This window comes from Armigeres subalbatus, chromosome 1, assembly GCF_024139115.2.
Source record: "Armigeres subalbatus isolate Guangzhou_Male chromosome 1, GZ_Asu_2, whole genome shotgun sequence".
Taxonomy (NCBI): Eukaryota; Metazoa; Arthropoda; class Insecta; order Diptera; family Culicidae; genus Armigeres; species Armigeres subalbatus.
In genome coordinates, this window is record NC_085139.1 from 64,122,623 (window position 1) to 64,143,509 (window position 20,887).

Consider the following 20,887-nt stretch of genomic DNA (forward strand, 5'->3'; position numbering starts at 1 on the left):
TCCGGAATTCGGAGAGAATTCTTTCGGAAAGCAAAAGATTTCGGAGATAATATCTTCCGGAATTCGGAGAAAATATCTTTCAGAATTCGGAGAAGGTTCCTTACTAAAATCAGAGATTTTTTCCCGTCATTCGAAGAGAATTCCTTCCGTAATTCGAAGAGAATTCCTTCCGGAATTCGGAGAAAATTTCTTCCAGAATTCGGACAGAATTCCTTCCGGAATTCGGAGAGAATTCCTTCTGAAACCCGGAGAGAATTCCTTCCGGAATTCGGAGAGAATTCCTTCCGGAATTCGGAAAAATTCCTTTAGAAATTCGGAGAGAATTTCTTCCAGAATTCGGAGAGAATCCCTTCCGTAATTCGGAGAGAATTGCTTCTGGAGTTCGGAGAGAATCCCTTCCTGGAATTTGGAGAAAATGTCTTTCGGAATTCGGAGAAATTTCCTTCCGCAATTTGAAGATAATTCCTTCCAGAATTCGGAGAAAATTCCTTCCAGAACTCGGAATGAACTCCTTCCAAAATTCGGAGAGAATTCCTTCCGGAATTCGGAGAGAATTCCTTCCGGAATCCGAAGAGAATTCCTTCCGGAATTCGGAGAGAATTCCTTCCGAAACTCGGAGAGAATTTCTTCCGAAAATCGGAGAGAATTTCTTCCGCAATTCGAGGAGAATTCCTTCCGGAATTCGGGGAGAACTCCTTCCGGAATTCGGAGAGAATTCCTTCCAAAATTCGGAGGGAATTCTATCCGGAATTCCGAGAGAATTCCTTTTCTTCCGGAATTCGGAGAGAATTCCTTCCCTTCCGGAATTCGGAGAAAATTCCTTCTGGAATTCGGAGAGAATTCCTTCCGAAAAACGAAGAGAATTCCTTCCGGAATACGAAGAGAATTCCTTTCGGAATTCGGAGAGAATTCCTTCCGGAATTTGGAGAGAATTCCTTCCGGAATTTGGAGAGGATTCCTTCCGGAATTCGGAGAGAGTTCCTTTCGGAATACGGAGAATTTCATCCGGAATTCGGAGAGAATTCTTTCGGAAAGCATTCCTACTGGATTTCGGAGATAATATCTTCCGGAATTCGGAGAAAATATCTTTCAGAATTCGGAGAAGGTTCCTTACTAGAATCAGAAATTTTTTCCCGTCATTCGAAGATAATTCCTTCCGTAATTCGAAGAGAATTCCTTCCGGAATTCGGAGAAAATTTCTTCCGGAATTCGGAGAGAATTCCTTCTGAAACCCGGAGAGAATTCCTTCCGGAATTCGGAGGTAATTCCTTCCGGAATTCGGAGAGAAATCCTTCCGGAATTCGGAGAAAATTCCTTTAGAAATTCGGAGAGAATTTCTTCCAGAATTCGGAGAGAATCCCTTCCGTAATTCGGAGAGAATTGCTTCTGGAGTTCGGAGAGAATCCCTTCCTGGAATTTGGAGAAAATGTCTTTCGGAATTCGGAGAAATTTCCTTCCGCAATTTGAAGAGAATTCCTTCCGGAATTCAGAGAGAATCCCTTTGTGGAATTTGTAGAAAATCTCTTCTTGAATTCGGAGAGCATTCCATCCGCAATTTGAAGATAATTCCTTCCAGAATTCGGAGAAAATTCCTTCCAGAACTCGGAAAGAACTCCTTCCGAAATTGGGAGAGAATTCCTTCTGGAATTCGGAGAGAATTCCTTTCGGAATCCGAAGAGAATTCCTTCCGGAATTCGAAGAGAATTCCTTCCGAAATTCGGAGAGAATTTCTTCCGAAATTCGGGGAGAATTCCTTCTGGAATTCGGGGAGAACCGTTTCCGGAGTTCGGAGAGAATTCCTTCCGAAATTCGGAGGGAATTCTTTCCGGAATTCGGAGAGAATTCCTTTCCTTCCGGAATTCGGAGAGAATTCCTTCCCTTCCGGAATTCGGAGAAAATTCCTTCTGGAATTCGGAGAGAATTCCTTCCGAAATACGAAGAGAATTTCTTCCGGACTACGAAGAGAATTCCTTTCGGAATTCGGAGAGAGTTCCTTCTGGAATTTGGAGAGAATTTCTTCCGGAATTTGGAGAGAATTCCTTCCGGAATTTGGAGAGAATTCCTTCCGGAATTTGGAGAGAATTCCTTCCGGAATTCGGAAAGAGTTCCTTCCGGAATTCGGAGAATTTCATCCGGAATTCGGAGAGAATTCTTTCGGAAAGCATTCCTACTGGATTTCGGAGATAATATCTTCCGGAATTCGGAGAAAATATCATCCGGAATTCGGAGAAGGTTCCTTACTAAAATCAGAGATTTTTTCCCGTCATTCGAAGAGAATTCCTTCCGTAATTCGAAGAGAATTCGTCCCGGAATTCAGAGAAAATTTCTTCCGGAATTCGGACAGAACTCCTTCCGGAATTCGGACAGAATTCCTTCCGGAATTCGGAGAGAATTCCTTCTGAAACCCGGAGAGAATTCCTTCCGGAATTCGGAGAGAATTCCTTCCGGAATTCGGAGAGAATTCGGAGAAAATTCCTTTAGAAATTCGGAGAGAATTTCTTCCAGATTTCGGAGAGAATCCCTTCCGTAATTTGGAGAGAATTGCTTCTGGAGTTCAGAGAGAATCCCTTCCTGGAATTTGGAGAAAATCTCTTTCGGAATTCGGAGAAATTTCCTTCCGCAATTTGAAGAGAATTCCTTTCTGGAATTTGTAGAAAATCTCTTCTTAAATTCGGAGAGCATTCCTTCCAGAATTCCTTCCAGAATTCGGAGAAAATTCCTTTCAGAACTCGGAAAGAACTCTTTCCGAAACTCGGAGGGAATTCCTTCCGGAATTCGGAGAGAACTCCTTCCGGAATGCGGAGAGAATTCCTTCCGGAATTCAGAGAGAATTCCTACGGGAATTCGTAGAGAATTCCTTCCTTAATTCAGAGGGAATTCCTTTCGGAATTCGGAGAGAATTCCTTCCGGAATTCTGAGAGAATACCTTCCGGAATTCGAGGAGAATTCCTTCCGGAATTCTGAGAGAATTCTTTCCGGAATTCGAGGAGAATTCCTTCCGGAATTCGGAGAGAATTCCTTCCGTAATTCGGAGAGAATTCCTTCCGTAATTCGGAGAGAATTCCTTCCGGAATTCGGAGAGAATTCCTTCCTGAATTCGGAGAGAATTCCCTCCGTAATTCGGAGAGAATTCCTTCCGGAATTCGGGGAGTATTCCTTCCGGAATTCGGAGCGAATTCCTTCCAGAATTCGGAGAGAATTCCTTCCGGAATTCGAAGAGAACTCCTTCCGGAATTCGGAGAGAATTCCTTCCGAAATTCGGCTAAAACTCCTTCCGGAATTCGGAGAGAATTTCTTTCGGAATTCAGAGAAAATTCCTTACGGAATGCGGAGAGAATTCCTTCCGGAATTCGGAGAGAATTCCTTCCGGAATTCGGAGAGAATCCCTTCCGGAATTCGGAGAGAATTCCTTCTGGAATTCGGAGAGAATTCCTTCCGGAATTCGAGGATAATTCCTTCCGGAATTCGGAGAGAATTTCTTTCCGAATTCGGAGAGAATTCCTTACGGAATTTGGAGAGAATTCCTAACGGAATTCGGAGAGAATTCCTTACGGAATTCGGAGAGAATTTCTTACGGAATTCGGAGAGAATTCCTTCCTTAATTCGGAGAGAATTCCTTACGGAATTCTGAGAGAATTCCTTCCGGAATCTGGAGAGAATTCCTTCCTGAATTCAGAGAGAATTTCTTCCGGAATCCGGAGAGAATTCTTTCCCGATTTCGGAGAGATTTCTTCCGGAATTCGGAGAGAATTCCTTCCGGAATTCGCAGAGAATTCCTACCGCAATTTGGAGAGAATTCCTTTCGAAATTCGGAGCAATCCCTTCCTGGATTTTGCAAAGAATTTCTTCCGGAGAAAATTCATTCCAGAATTCCGAGAGAATTCCTTCCGGCATTCGGGGAGAATTCTTTCCCGAATTCGGAGAGAATTCCTTCCGGCATTCGGACAGAATTCATTCCCGCTTTTTGGAGGGAATTCCTTCCGGAATTCGGAGAGAATTCCTTTCGGAATTCTGCGAGAACTCCTTCCTCAATTTGGAGAGAATTCCTTCCGGAATTCGGAAAGAGTTTCTTCCGGAACTCGGAGAGAATTCCTTCCGGAATACAGAGAGAGTTCCTTTCGGAATTTGGAGAAAATTCCTTTCAGAATTCAGAGAGTATTTCTTCCAGAATTCGGAGAGAATTCCTTCCACAATTTGGAGAGAATTCCTTTCGCAATTTGGAGAGAATTCCTTCCGGAATTTTGGGAGAATTTCTTCCGGAATTTTGGGAGAATTCCTTCCAGAATTCGGAGAGAATTCCTTCTGAAATTCGGAGAGAATTTCTTCTGAAATTTGAAAAGAATTCCTTCCAGAATCCGAAGAGAATTCCTTCCGGAATTCGGAGAGAATTCCTTCCGGAATTTTGGGAGAATTCCTTCCGGAATTCGGAGAGAATTCCTTCCGGAATTCGGAGAGAATTCCTTCCGGAATTCGGAGGGAATTCATTCCCGATTTCGGAGATATTTCTTCCGGAACTAGGAGAGATTTCCTTCCGAAATTTGGAGAGAATTCCTACCGCAATTTGGAGAGAATTCCTTTCGGAATTCGGAGTAATCCCTTCCTGGAATTCGCAGAGAATCTCTTCCGGAGAAAATTCCTTCTGGAATTCGGAGAGAATACCTTCCGGCATTCGGACAGAATTCTTTCCCGCTTTTTGGGAAGAATTCCTTCCCTCATTTGGAGAGAATTCCTTCCGGAATTCGGAGAGAGTTTCTTCCGGAACTCGAAAAGAATTCTTTCGGAATTTGGAGAGAATTCCTTTCAGAGAGTATTTCTTCCAGAATTCGGAGAGAATTCCTTCCACAATTTGGAGAGAATTCCTTCCGCAATTTTGAGAGAATTCCTTCAGGAATTCGGAGTATTCCCTTCTTGGAATTTGGAGAGAATCTCTTCCGGAATTCGCAGAGAATTCCTTCCGGAATTCGGAGAGAATTCCTTCCGGCATTCGAAGAGAACTCTTATCCGATTTAGGAGAGAATTCCTTCCGGAATTCGGAGAGAATTCCTTCCAAAATTCGGAGAGAATTTCTTACGGAGTTTGGAAAGAATTCCTTACGGAATTCGGGGAGAATTATTTCAGGTATTCGGAGAAATTTCTTTCCGAAATTCTAAAAGAATTCCTTCCGGAATTCAGAGACATTTTCTACTTGAATTCGAAGGGAATTTCTTCTGGATTTCGGAGAGAATTCCTTCCGAAATCTGGAGAGAATTCCTTCCGAAATCCGGAGAGAATCCCTTCCGAAATTCAGAGAGAATTCTTTCCGGAATTCGGAGAGAATTTCTCAGAGAGAATTCCTTCCGGAACTCGGAGAGAATTCCTTCCGGAATTCGGAGAGAATTCCTTCCGGAATTCAGAGAGAATTTCTTCCGGAATTTGGAGAGAATTCCTTCCGGAATTCGGAGAGAATTCCTTCCGGAATTCGGAGAGAATTCCTTCTGGAATTCGGAGAGAATTCCTTTCGGAATTCGGAGAGAATTCCTTCCGGAATTCGGAGAGAGTTCCTTCTGGAATTCGGAGAGAATTCCTTCCGGAATTCGGAGAGAATTCCTTCCGTAATTCGAAGAGAATTCCTTCCGGAATTCGGAGAGAATTCCCTTCGGAATTCGGAGAGAATTCCCTTCGGAATTCGGAGAGAATTCCTTCTGGAATTCAGAGACATTTTCTTCTGGAATTCGGGGAGAATTCCTTCCAGAATTTGGAGAAAATTCCTTCCGGAATTGGAGAGAATTCGTTCCGGAATTCGGAGAGAATTCCTTCCGCAACACTCCGGAATTCGGAGAGAATTCCTTCCGGAATTCGGAGAGAATTCCTTCCGGAATTCGGAGAGAATTCCTTCCGGAATTCGGAGAGAATTCCTTCCGGAATTCGGAGAGAATTCCCTCCGGAATTCGGAGAGAATTCCTTCTGGAATTCAGAGACATTTTCTTCTGGAATTCGGGGAGAATTCCTTCCAGAATTTGGAGAAAATTCCTTCCGGAATTGGAGAGAATTCGTTCCGGAATTCGGAGAGAATTCCTTCCGCAACACTCTAACTCCCACCTACTCAGTGACTGAGTAAAATTGTATTGCCGTCTCTTTTCTTCCCACGGAAATTTTACTCAATTTCCGTCAAAAGCATGATTACTCATAGTTTTGAGTTGTCCTGGTTTGACGGGGATTGAGTTAAATTTACGTGGGATGAAAAAAGAGAGCAATACAATTTTACTCAGTAGGTGAAAATTAGCGTGAATTCAGAGAGAATTTCTTTTCGTGTTCGGAGATAATTCCTTCCGGAATTATTAGAGAATTCCTTCCGGAATTCGGAGAGAATTTCTTCCGAAATTTGGAGAGAATTCCTTCCGGAGTTCGAAGGGAATTCCTTCCTGAATTTGGAGAGAATTTCTTACGGAATTCGGAGAGAATTTCTTATGGAATTCGGGGAGAATTATTTCAGGTATTCGGAGAGATTTCTTTCCGGAATTCGGAGAGAATTCCTTCCGAAATTTGGAGAGAATCCCTTCCGGAATTCGGAGAGAATTCCTTCCGGAATCCGAAGAGAATTCCTTCCGGAATTCGGAAAGAATTCCATCCGGAACACGGAGAGAATTCCTTTCGGAATACAGAGAGAGTGCCTTTCGGAATTTGGAGATAATTCCTTTCAGAATTCGGAAAATATTTCTCTCAGAATTCGAAATTTGGAGAGAATCTCTTCCGGAATTCAGAGAGAATCCCTTCCGGAATTGGGAAAGAATTTCTTCCGGAATACGGAGAGAAATCTTCACGGAATTCGGAGAGAATTCTTCACGGAATTTGGAGAGAATTCCTCACGAAATTCGGAGAGAATTCCTCATGGAGTTCGGAGAGAATTCCTCATGGAATTCGGAGAGAATTCCCCACGGAATTCGGAGAGAATTCCTTCCAGAATTCGAAGTGAATTTCTTCCAGAATTCGAAGGGAATTCCTTCCAGAATTCGAAGAGAACTTCTTCCGGTATTCGGAGAGAATTCCTTCCGGGATTCGGAGGGAATTCCTTCCGGGATTCGGAGAGAATTCCTTCCGGGATTCGGAGAGAATTCTTTCCGGAATTCGGAGAGAATTCCTTTCGAAATTACCGCCTCGCAGCTTAGTGTTCATTAAACTGTTCCACAGTTATTAACTGTGATGTTTTTAAGCATATTACCATTTTTACATTCGTATATCATGAGGCTAGCACGATGATACTTTTATGCCCTGGAAAGCTGAGAAATTTCCCAGACCGGACCGAGAATCGGCTAAATGGCTTCTTTGGACCTTGTGCCATTCGACCAAAGATTGTTTTATGCCATTTTAGGAGACAGGGATATTACGATGAGAATGGCATTATGCTGCACATGAAAACAAAATCATAGACAAAAAAAAACATTTGATAAAGTATTAACAATAAGTTTTGTAAAACTACAAATATGCCTTTAAGATTGAAAGTCTCTACATCTAATGGCCTTCGGAAAAGCTTATGGTGTATGATACCAGGTCATAAATCAAACCCATTTAGATACAAATGTAGCGAAGTTAGCGAAAAAAGTAGAATTAAGTTAATTATAGAAACAGCGCTTAAAAATAAATTTCTATGAAAGGGTTAAGTATCCCCACCAGTTCACGGAACGTTGTACTATTTTTAGCACTCAAAGACACTAACATTGTGCTCCTTTCGTCTCCATCGTAAAGGCGACACACGGTGAGTTTAACAACCCTCATACCTACCATTATTCTTTCAAGTTGGATGCAGGATGCGGAGCATCCAGCGCATCACAATGAAAACGCTTTCTAGGACTTCCTTGGTCAAATCCTTACTCGTCCGTTTTTTTTTCGCCTTTTACATCTATACATTGGCATAGGTATTAGGTATGGCCCCTTAATAGGGAGCGCTTTTGTGTTTCGAAAGACGAAGCACATAAAAGTTAATTGACTTTCGACCGTTCTGTCCCGGCCCACCCGTATGAGCCCGGTTCGAGACGTACCTAACCGAAAAGTGGCAAGTGCTGTTTACGACAAGACTTATCTGGCAAACACTTTGAAGTGTTTGGCACGAACTTTTTTTTATAGGATAACGTAGATTGTAGTTGTTAAATCGGTAACGAGCCGTTAAAGGGTGCCTTCGCTTTGATCTGGCTGGGAAGGTTCCATGGGAACAAGTTTCAAAGCAGTTTAGTATAATTACTCTACTGAGGGAGAGATATCTTCGTTCCACTTCATCTTATCTATTATTATGACATCAATTAGTTATGAATATAATTAACGGATGTTGTATCGTTACATGCTTTCATGATTTTTTTTCCAAGATTTTAAAAAGTCAAAACAATTTCTCACAAAAAATGCAACACACTTCATAGATTATGAAAATTTGAATAGTAATGGAAAAAGCAACCAAAAATGTAGTTTAATAAGGAAACAAATAATACAGGAGGGAAGGATAAAAGTAAATAATAGGAAAGAATAAATGAAAAGGAACAACCATAAACAAAGTTCAATAATTAATAGATAATTTGTTTAAATATGCGATATGAATTCGAGCACAAAACCTGTATACGTTTCTCAATTTACGAGTAATAAAAATGCAATCTTACTGCTACTGCTGCTGTTGGCCCACACCGAACTCCTTCTGATTGTCGCCGTCCGCATCGCCGTCAAATTCTCGGTACTCTCGCTTTTTTCGTTCCCTTTTTCCGTGCACGGTGTCGCCTCTCGCCTTCTGGCCAACCCCATCTTGATGCTCACTCGGTTTACCGTCAGCCTTCGCGCTCCACCACCAGGAGACTTCATCTGCGGAACGGCATCCTCCAGCTCGACCGCAGGACGACTTCCAATCGTAACACCATATCTGTCTGTTTCTCCGCAGCGAAGCGATTGCGACCTCTTGACCCGAGTCCGGGATGCCCCCTCCAGTAGTAGGGCTGCCGCTTTGGGAGGCATATTTTCCGGTATCTTGAAATTATCACCGCCACTACTGGCGCTTTTGACAGGGGAAACACTATCGCCGCTTTGCTTTCCGGACTGCAGCCGGCGAAATTCGGCATAGGATTCCTTCAGCCGCAGTAGTTTGGCTTTAAGATTGGCTTTGGCGGCTGCGGCAGCCGCCGTAGTCAAAGTGGTTGTTCCTGTCGTTGCTGTCGCAGGGTGATGATGATGATGATGATGGTGATGCTGCCGCTGGTTTGGTTCACGACACGGGGACACGGTCAGCGGGGTGTACCTGGTGGTTAGGCCACCGGATGAATAGCCACTGACCACCGGATGTTTAAGGCGGGTTTTCAAACTACGCAACGAGGTGAATGACGATCGCATCGAGTGGCACCGTCGGAAGGCTTGTTGTTGCGGTTGCTGCGGACCATCGTTATCGTCACTTTCCACCGGATGGACATCGAGGCTGCTGGATGGCCGTGGCTGCGGTCGAGGGCTTGCGGCCAGAATGCTTTCGAAGCGCTGATAATTCATGGTTGCATTTGGCGTGGGGCTATTCTAGATTCTAGGAACGATAAAAACGGAAGAGAAATGTGCGGATTATAGTTTGAGCCACTTTTGGGAGTGTCGAAGCGAGAACGAGACCATTTTCCTCCGGCATTTAACCATTGCGGTTGTTTCTGTTGGTTGCACGCTGCTCAATCGATTCAAATTTGTAGTTTGACTCAAGGTTTCACTACTCATTCATAGTTAACAGATGAAGACAATGTACGTCGGAAAACAGAAAATACTCGGGTGGAGAGGAATAGCAACAAAAAAACATGTTTGTTGTAATATCTAGTTTAGATATTTTTATGGGAATAATTTATAACTCATATAACAAAACAGTATCCCCACTACTATGAGTTACTTGAGGGTTCATCGTTCAATCTATATTACAATCTACAATCGATGTCACACCCATATTTGGGTCTGCAACATTATTAATACATGTTAGCGAGATGATTTATTTTCCATCTCACTTCAAATGAAAGGAATAATATTCAAATTTCGGTTGTTTTTGTTATAACCGCGTGCAGAAAAACGAAAACAAATCAAATTATATGGCTTCTAATAGATGTTAGCTATGGGACAAAGAACTGTATATATTTTGTTGATCATCGATGATTATTTGACCTTTATCATTGCAGATGTAAATGTAAGAGACCAATATTTAATTCTGATTTTTTCAACGACTTTAGTTAAATACAATTTAAACTAACTTCTCTCTCTATGTGCACGCAAGTAAATTCGACGAAACAGGCAAAAAATAGCGGGTAATTAATTGTGAGCATGTTTCGATCCTTTATGCGCTTTTTAGCAGATGAAAAAATATGAAAAAGTTATCATTTCATTACCCGAGTGTCTTAAAACATTTTAACTGGAGGTTAAAAATGTGCGCCACCACCGCCAATTTATTAAAATCAGTGCATCGCTGTTCAAAGTCTGTCACGCCGGTGATATAGACCAGTGCATGATGACGTAGGTTGACAGTTAACAGAGCTTTTTCTCCGGGACTTAGCCTCCGGCGCAGCTTCCGATAAAATTGTTTCATCATTTTATTCGCATGTAGATGTCCATTGTGATTGATTTCATGCTGAATGCAAAGAATAACACTAAAATATTCGGATCACAGCAATTTTAAACTAAAAATATGAATTTTAATTTTCTCTTCATCGATTTTTCTTCTAACACCTTGTAAACAAGCTCTGTGAACTGTCAAAATAAGTGAGGTTAAGTTAGAGTTTGCATTGGTCTATTGCGAGAAGATTGAACAGTCGGAAAGTTGTTCCGCAAACGTCAAATCACTTGATGCACGGAAAATAATGTTGGTTGATTTTTTCGGTGTGAATGTTGATTATTGAAATAAAAGAAAAAAACCAGATCAATCCACCTAGCGTTGGTGATGCCTTTCTCGCGCATTAAAATAAAAACAAAACACATAAGAGAGGTCGAAATAGCACTTTAGGGGGATAGATTTTACTTGTTCCATCAATTTATATGCATTTGCGGTCATTTGAATGCATTGCTGCAATCTCTGAAAAAAATTTTTTTTTCCGTTTTTGAAATTTTTTTTCCTAAGGGGGGACCCTTGCTAGAAAAACAATGTTTTTTTAATAACTTTGGAACGCAGTGACCGATCGGGCCAATTTTCAATAGGAAACAACTAGACCGCAATCCGCGTCGACTGCAACTTGTTGCGAGCAAATCGAATAATGCTAAGTACCAAAAAGTGTGTCTCACATTTTTGTACACACACACACACACACACACATACACATACAGACATCACCTCAATTCGTCGAACTGAGTCGATTGGTATATAACACTATGGGTCTCCGAGCCTTCTATCAAAAGTTCGGTTTTGGAGTGATCCTATAGCCTTTACGTATACTTTGTATACGAGAAAGGCAAAAACGAGTGTTACATGCCGCTTTATTTTTTCAATAAGTTTTATGGTACTTTCAAGGCATTTCGGAGCGTATTTATGCGATTTTGAAACATTTTAGACTTCTCGAATGTTCTTGATATCAAGAATTATCAACATTTTTCGCACAGTGCATGTCATTTGAAGTTTCCGACACTCAGTCTTCTTCTTCTTCTTTGCTCCGCAAAATTAGAAGTTTTCTCTGTTCTCGCAATATATAATTTTGTACGCTGGGTAAATATTTTCATGAGTGTTTTAACAACATATAGGATTAAAAATTTCCAGTGTGACTTCGAAAACATTCCAGTACAAATTTCTAAAAAGTTTTAAGAATATCGCGTGAATATTCCGCGGGAAATCCAAATAATATTTCGCTACAGAAGTCTAAACAATTTTAAATTATATAAAAACATCGAAAAATTTCCTGAGTGAGTATCAAATTATTTTCCGAGAATATTCTAAAGAATGTCCAACGTAAACTTCGTAGAATTACCAAAGAAAAATCTGCAGAGTTTTCCGACGGTGCTTCGGAAAGTTTTTCATGGTAATTAGAAAAATCCTGATGAAATATCTCGACCAAAAATCGAAGATTCCCCCGAGTAATTGCGAATAACCCAGGTGACCATTAGCACTATATTTCGTCTTTTCGGCTATATAGGGCTATCATAGAGCCAGTATAAAGCATGTTTAGCTCTGAGATGGCGTTATAGTGGCACATATGGCTTATTTGAGGACAAGCCTCCCAAACGGGAGCAATGCACAAACTATCATTATTATTCTTTCGCGCATGCTATAACGCTGCAAAGCTGAAATAATAAAAATGACAGTTGTGCGTTACTTCCGTATTAAGTGGCGGCCCTTCAAACTCTACACGTAACGAAAGATCCTTATAAGTTATGGCAAAAACCTATTTGAAAATAATAATACACTTTATTATGCCAACTAATGAATAACCTCAACCTCATAGAAATTTTAATAATAAATAACATTAAATTTTTTTACGTGTAGAAGATTTAAATTTAGATTTCGGGAGCCTTGTCCTTAAATGTTTACGGTTACCAGAGAATATTCAATCTCAATTTACAAAGGAATTTACGCAAGAAATTTGCCAAGAAATCTCATAAAAAATATTAAGGAAACTTCGAAGAATTGGCCAAGGAACTTCCGAAAATTGTGAAACTTCTGAGAAAGTTTCGATGGACTTGCCTTCGAGGAAATCTCGAGGAATTTACCGAAGAAATTTTGAAGTATTTTTCCAGGAAATCCCGAAGAATTTTGCGAGGAACTTCTGACGAATGTTCTGATGGAATTGAGAAGAACTTTCTGAAAACGAACTTTCGAAAAATTTCCAGAGGAATTTCCGAGTATGTTTCGAAAAAAATGCCGTAGATTTTGCCGATGAATTTCCAGATAATTTCCTTAGAAAATTCTGAATAATTTGTGGATGTAATTTCGAGAAATTTGCAAAAGAAATTCCGAAGAAATTCTCAAACTTCCGAAGTATTTCTCGACAATATTTCGAAGAATTCCCAAAGGAATTGTGAAGAATTTCTGGAGAGAATTCTGAAGATTTTGGAGATGAAATTTGAAAGAATTTCTTTGCGAAGAAATTACGAAGAATTCGCCGAGGAAATATAGGAGAGTTTTACAAAAAAAAAATTGAAGAATTTGTATTTCGAAGCATTTGCCGAGGAAAACAAGGATGTTATCAATCGTTTAGTAATTTGCGTTCGATCATTTAGTAGTTTGTCAATAACTCATTCCAAAAGCTGAATTTCAAAATGTGTTGTATGGTGGACTTCTAGTGTGAAGGTTGTTCTACAACTCTGCCTAATGGTTCATTGTTTGAATTCCATCATTGACGGTGTTATAGCTAAGGGTATGCGATAAGACACTTTTTCCAAACGAAACGAAACGAAACGAAACGATATTAAAAATATCTATGTGGATTCGAAACGAAACGGAACGAAATATATTTTACTCCTGACGGAATCCAATTTTCAAAGTACTCGCGTTTTCAAGGGCACACCATTCGATACGGAAGCAACGCACAACTGTCAACGACGCAGCAAAGCTGAAATAATAAAAATGACAGTTGAGCGTTGCTTCCGCATCGAATGGTGTGCCCTTGAAAACGCGAGTAGTTTGAAAATTGGATTCCGTCAGGAGTGACCTTAACCTACTTGAGTGGAGGGAGAGGAGAATTAGTTTGGAGAATATGTTATTATAAGAGACCGAGGAAAGCTGTATCTCCGTGAGCTCCACGGGAAAGGAATCTTTGGTTTGTTGACAAGGTAATTTATGTGAAGCCACCTTGGTAAGCGACTAAATATTTGTTGTAAACGAAGTTATTTTGAAAACTCGATGACGAAAATCATATTTAAAATCAATCCAACGCAAAATAATGTGCTTCGTTTAATAATAATGTAAGCCTTAGGGTATTTTTAACTCTTAAGCGGTGCTTAGTCATGCGCTTAAACCAGGTTTGAGGTATAAGAGGTGAAGAAGTTGGCCTTTAATAAAAAAGAGGCGCTCTAAAAATACTTAAAAAAAGCCCCAGGAATCCATGCCACGGCTTTGCTTCTTTGACAAAGTTGTACTGATCTGATTCATATCTGGTTATGTTTACACTCTCAGCCTGACGTCTTAAGTATTGAGTAGGATCACTTTTGAAAAAAAAAAAAAACGATGGAATAGTTAAAGATGTTTTTCGTTTTCTATTGGACATTTCTAGCAAAACACTGAAGACGTTTTGTAGAAGAAAACTAAATACGAATCAGAGTGGGATTATGTAGTAAGCGTTAATAGAAAAAAAATGTATAACATAAGGTGTTGAAAATAGCTTTAAGCTTTTGTTCAGCGTACAGTGGCGGGCCCTAATAACGTTGAATTCATTTTCATAGGATCTAGAACAAAGACAGCGTCCTCATTATAACATTGCACCAGTCAATTTTCCGCTTTGGCGCAGCTATGCGCAATTCACCACACTAACCACCGGAAAGTAGACAATTTTTTTTGTAATTTTACGAAGCGAAACGAAATCAAGAAATCAGATTTCGCCATGCTCAAATTCCGCGAAATTCCGCGGAATTTCGTTTCGAACCACCTGAAACGATATTTTTCGAAATACCGCATATGCTTAGTATAGTTTCAGTAGCTTAGACTAAATGATAACAAAATTCCAATTATTTAGTTTAAGTTAGTGCTATTAGCGCTCTAACTCCGTTATTAGTTAAATTCTAACAACGTATTAGGCAGAGTTGTAGAAAAACCTTCGCACTAGAAGTCCACCATACAACAAGAAGTCCACCACCATACATTTTGAAATTCAGCTTCTGTAATGAGTTATTGAAAAACTACTAAATGATCGAACGCAAATTACTAAATGATCGATAACATCGTCAGGAAAACCCCAAGAGTTTTGAGAAGAATTTCTCCCCGGTGGAATTGAGAAGAATTTCTTGAAAAAAACTTTCGAAGAATATTCCGTTCAAGCTCCGAAGAATTTCTAGATTGCCCATGATCGCATATTGGCAACTCTTGACAAAAGTAGGCATGGGAGAAATGGAACGTTCATGTTTGTGATATGCATCAGTATGGGAGTCTAACTAGTTTTCTAAAATTCGTCAAAATTTATAGAGAAATATTTTTCAGTTAAAATCTTCCATAGCGTCATTTACATTATTTGTTATTTCAGTGTAAATTAATTGCGAAGTTTTTTGTTCAAGTAACACGGCATACCGGCAATAGAGTTTTCCAGTGTTACAGTCAAAGAATTTCCTGAGAGGATTCCGATGAAGTTTCGAAGAACTTTTTGAAAAATTAACGAATTTTATGATTTTTTTTATAAATTTTTCATATTTCAACAAATTTCGGAGAATTTCGTGCTTCAAAAAAATCCGGCAATCAAATGAATTAAAATGTTGCCTCGCCGTTGCCGGCTGAAGTGTCTCCTGGCGTGAAGCCGAGAGTGCCGGCGATACTGAGCAAAATCATAGCAAACGTCGGACGTCACCGACGATTTCTGGATCGGCGCTCACCTCTACCTGATATGCGTTTGTTCAACTAGTTCAAGTCATTTTTTTATGGTTTTGTTTGTGACCAGCCTCGTGCCAAGCATAGCTTCATGATCTATGAGCAAACGGATAAGAGAAAAATAGGAACAAAATCAAAAAAATAATAAATAAAATCCCTGATTGATCCACTTAGTGGTGCCTTTCTTGTGCGGTAGACGTACTAAAAACTCTAGTGAGAATTTCTTAGCGCATGTTTGTGTATAAAAATCGTATTATGGTCAAAACTTTTGTCCATTTTCGATAGGAAACAATTTGAAAAATTTAAATATATCGGCCTCGGATCGTGACTGAATTTGATAATTTTTGCCCCATCCACCCCTAAAAATATTATTTTCTATGGCAGCTACAATTTAAACCCATTTGCGACTAACTTTTCCTTTTTTTTTAGATGATTAGGGGAAGTGTACCGGTTTTGGCCATGTTCCTAATTTGGCCAGTTTCTCGCATAACTCCGAAAATTAAGCAATTTCCGAGGGTTTTATTAGCTGTAACAGGAGATATATCCCTTACGCTTCTTCGCTGTGAAAAATAATCGATTGTTTTCGGAAAATATGCATTTTACAGGGTTGGCCAAATTAGGCACTAAGGTGGCCAAAACCGGTACACTTCCCCTATTTAGTAGAAAACACAGATTGCATATATTCTGGCCTTGGATAGTGACTTAAAGTTGCTGTTTTGCTTCATTTTTCCATGAAAATGTTTTTTTTTAACATTGACTGTTGGCTGCGATTTAAAGTTGATTGCGGGTAACTATTTCTATTTTGCTTTTAACATTAGCAGAAAAAACTTAAGGTGTGTATTCCGGATCGTGACTGAAAGTGACTATTGTGTGCCGCAAACGATGTTTAAATCGCAGCTGTCGTAGGAAAACTGTTTTTTTGACGTAGGACTAGTTCTGTTTTTTCCCATTGAACCCATTATTGTCCGCTGCACCACGCTGCCGCCACAGACTTTTTTTGATGTTTGGACTGGCACTGGTCAAAATCTGGGACGCCACTGATCTATAATTTCAAAATTGAAGCAACCTACCTTATTCAATAGCGTAGTAATACAAAAAGACAAATTCCATGAAAATTAGGAAAAATCTCCAGTGTAAATTCCGAACAATTGCAGAATGGAATTCAAAAAGATTTGCCCGAGGAAACTTTGTGGTTTGGCCATTGTGGTACCAAGGAATCGCTTCTTAAAATAAAATATTCGAATATCCAATCTTTTGCGTAATGTTTTGTGTTTTCAAAAGTAATCCTTATTCTCGACCAAAAAGAAAGCCTTCTATTTCGTTGTAACCTCGCAAAGAATTGTGGTGCGCGACGTGAATTAAAATTTATATTTGGAGGTTAGGGAGTGGTGTGGCTTTGATAGTATAAAAAAAACTTTTTTGTCTAATGTTGTTTCTGTCTTTATTTCAACTTCAATCGCTATCTAAAAATAGGTTATTAGGAAAAAAGGTAATTATCTAAAATGGTATTAAGTTGCATGACGTTAGAACACAGAGGGTTCTAATGCCATGTGGCAGGTCCATACAAAGGCCTTTTTTCTTTCGTGCCAACCGGACAGGTTCCGCTGTCCCCGCCGACGACACAAGTGACATTCACGGGCCGCGCACATCAAGATGTTTTGGCCTTTGTCCAGATCGGCTATTGAATCTATTGTTCTGAAAGCCATAAACCAGAGCCGCCATTGCTTGGAAAGCCGAAGTGAAAGAAGTTGTAGCCACCATTTGCAAGCCCTGTGTGAAGTCCCGAGAGTTGTCGTTTGCCGTTTCTATTGTCTGGTCCTAACCTAAAATCATCCATTTCCGCCAGCCATAGGCCGCGTGGAAGATCTGGATAACAAATCCGTTGGAAATATAGCCTGGATACCGCCCGATCACAACAGCAAGACTACAGGTTGGCCACCACATCAAGAATACAGGCTGGTAACAATATCAAGTCGTTATCATGCCGGCTTTAAGCCCCAAGAACCGCCGAAGAACTGCTATTCGGGCCACCCGGCCACCACATCGAGTTGAAGTTTCCGCCGGTCACCAGCTCTAGGAACCACTTGCCTGCAGAATCATCGGTGTACAAAGGCAGTATAAGTGGTTTCCCGTTATCGACACGACCAATCAGTCGTCTGTAGGCCCAGAGAGCGTCGTCTCCTGTATTCCTCGGGCGAAGACCACCAGACGAGCATCCCAAACCTTCTACGGATCCGTATCCTTGGCTGGCCGATGTCTATAACCGCAAGTACCCTTTTTTGAAATGACGTCATGTTTTTTTTATTATTTATTCAGACTAAGGCTGAAGTGGCCTGTGCGGTATATAAGAGTCTTCTCCATTCGGCTCGGTCCATGGCTACACGTCGCCAACAACGCAGTCTACGGAGGGTCCGCAAGTCATCTTCCACCTGATCGATCCACCTTGCCCGCTGCGCACCTCGCCTTCTTGTGCCCGTCGGATCGTTGTCGAGAACCATTTTCACCGTGTTATTGTCCGACATTCTGGCTACGTTCCCGGCCCACCGCAGTCGTCCGATTTTCGCGGTGTGAACGATGGATGGTTCTCCCAACAGCTGATGCAACTCGTGGTTCATACCGTCCGCCATCTGCACCCCACCATAGATGGTACGCAGCAGTTTCCTTTCGAAAACTCCAAGTGCGCGTTGGTCCTCCACGAGCATCGTCCAGGTCTCGTGTCCGTAGAGGACTACCGGTCTAATAAGCGTTTTGTAGATAGTCAGTTTGGTACGGCGGCGAACTCTATTCGATCGGAGCGTCTTGCGGAGTCCAAAGTACGTACGATTTCCAGCCACTATGCGTCTCCGAATTTCTCTGCTGGTATCATTTTCGGCAGTCACCAGTGAGCGCAAGTACACAAATTCTTCTACCACCTCGATTTCGTGACCACCGATGCATTCTCGCGGTGGGTGGCGAACATTGGCTTCTCTTGAACCTCTTTCTATCATGTACTTCGTCTTATGTCCTGCGCGCGATCTCCCAGGTCCATCACCATACCGCCATCTTCGTCTGCCACAACGCCATTCAGGTGTTATTCGTAGTGCTGCCGCCACCTTTGGATCCCCTCACGCTTGTTCGTAAGAAGGTTCCCGTTTCTGCCCTTACACATATCAGGCTGTGGCACGTGGCCCTTACGTCAACGGTTTAACTTCTCATAGAACTTCCGTATGTTATTAGCGCGGTACAGTTTCTCCGTCTCTTCACGGTCTCGATCTTCCTGCTGGCGCTTTTTCCTCCGGAAAATCGAGTTTTGTCTGTTCCGCGCCCGTTTACATCGTGCCTCGTTCGCCCTCGTGCGGTGTTGCAACAATCTCGCCCATCTCGCTGCATTCTTCTCTTCTACTAACTGCTCACATTCGCCGTCATACCAGTCGTTTCTCTGATCCGGGGGCACCGTGTCAAGTGCGCAGGCATACTGCAGGTAATGGTCGGATTCAATATTCGCACTGCGGTAAGTGCGGACGTTCGTGATGTCGGAGAAGAATTTACCGTCAATTAGAACGTGGTTGATTTGGTTTTCGGTTCCGTGGTTAGGTGATTTCCATGTGGCCTTGTGGATATTTATGCATGGAAAGAAGGTGCTTCGGACCACCATTCCGCGGGAGGCTGTGAAGTTTATGCATCGTTGGCCGTTGTCATTCGATACGGTGTGCAGACTATCCGGTCCGATTACCGGTCTATACATTTCCTCCCTTCCTACCTGTGCGTTCATGTCACCGATGACGTCCCGCAGTGGGCATCCATCGTATGTCTGCTCCAGCTGTGCGTAGAACGCTTCTTTCTCGTCGTCGGGTCTCCCTTCGTGTGTGCAGTGCACGTAGATGATGCTGTAGTTGAAGAAACGGCCTTTAATCCTCAGCTTGCACATCCTTGCGTTGATTGGCTGCCACCCAATCACATGATGGCGCATCTTACCCAGCACTATGAAGCCGGTTCCCAGCTCGTTGGTGGTGCCACAGCTTTGGTAGAAGGTAGCCGCTCGATGCCCGCTTTTCCACACTTTCTGTCCTGTCCATCAAATCTCCTGCAGCGCCACGACGTCGAAGTTGCGGGGATGTAATTCATCGTAGATCATCCTGTCGCAACCTGCAAAACCTAGCGATTTGAAATCATATAGAAGCGCAATTTGATAATAATTCCCGTGAAAATAAAAAAAAACCTAATAGAATTCCAAAGAATTTTGCGCGGAAATATCAAAAAGTTTTCTGGGAAACATCCGTAAAATTAATGAAAATTTCTTGTTGAAATTCTGAAGTATCCGAATATTCCAGCGTTGTTACAAGCCCTGCATCGATCTACGGTCACTATCAGTCCTGTGAAGTTGACCAAGAAATTCCATCCAGCGGAAGTGTATCGGCAGGCTATTTACTCTGCATCGAAGTTAAATGGTCATCTCGTGTTAAAGGAATCCTGCAGGTCAAGATCATCGGTCCCTGATCCCCATTACTTGTGTCACTTACTCGACTCGAGTCAAGTACGAGGCACTGAAAACGGCCTTACAGTTGAGGTTGAAATACGCATCTGTAAGGATTACAACGTGGTGGAATTATATGGAATATTGTCATGATCCGTCCTTATATGTATACCTGAGTGGCCACCGGAGTTTCGAAAGATAGGTATTCATAAAAGTGTACCACTCTCGAAACTCACCCTAGAAGAGTGCAATTTTTACAAAACTATGAACAAGAACTTTTATCGTGACCCATTCTTACAGAGTCAAGTTGTACCCGAAGGTCACGGTCCTCTTCGCAATAAATCATTAAAATTAGTCCATCGGAAGATCAGGAACACTCGACAAAGCAGGGCGTGATTTTAAAACAAAATTCTGTCGTACTGTTAGAAACAACATTATCGTGACAAGTTTTCACGGAACTGTGGGGTCACCGGAGAATGCTGGGTAATAAGGCCGGGCGAACGTACATTAGCCCGAATGAGTAGTGAGGAATGAGAAGTAGAACGGAAGAAGAAAGAAGGAAGAGGGAAGTAGGAAGAAGAAAGAAAGAAGAAGAAGGGAAAAAAAAGAAGGAGAAAAAGAGAAAAGGAGAAAAGGAGAAAAGGAAAGAAAAAGATTGAAGGAAGAAATAAGAAAGAAGGAGGAGAGAAAAAAAGAAGAAGGAATAAGGAATAAAGAAGAAGTGAGAAGGAAGAAAGAAAAAAAAAGAAGGAAGAAGGAATAATGAAGGAAGAAGGAAGGGAGAAGGAAGACAGAATAAATAAGAAAGAAAAAGGAAGAAGGAAGAAAGAAGAAGGAAGAAGGAGCAACGAAGAAGGAATAAGGGAGAAAGAAGAAGGAAGAAAGAAAAAGGTAGAAGGAAGAAAAAATCGAAGAAAGATGCGGGAAGAAAGAAGGAGGAAGAAAGAAGGAAGAATTGAAAAGGAATAAGAAAGAAA

At 41.4% G+C, this 20,887-nt stretch overlaps 1 protein-coding gene across 5 annotated transcripts in view; it reads right to left on the bottom strand.

Annotated features, from left to right (window-relative positions):
• LOC134226463 (ankyrin repeat and fibronectin type-III domain-containing protein 1) overlaps positions 1-20,887 on the bottom strand; it is a 668,421-nt gene that overhangs the window by 177,655 nt on the left and 469,879 nt on the right. For 2 of the 5 annotated variants that reach the window (XM_062707276.1, XM_062707266.1), the window contains exon 3: positions 8,622-9,520. The exons of the other annotated variants lie outside the window; for them this stretch is intronic. In XM_062707276.1, the coding sequence (XP_062563260.1) occupies positions 8,622-9,489 (868 nt within the window). In that variant the 5' untranslated portion in view covers positions 9,490-9,520. The remainder of the gene's footprint in view (positions 1-8,621; positions 9,521-20,887) is intronic. 5 annotated transcript variants of the gene reach the window in all.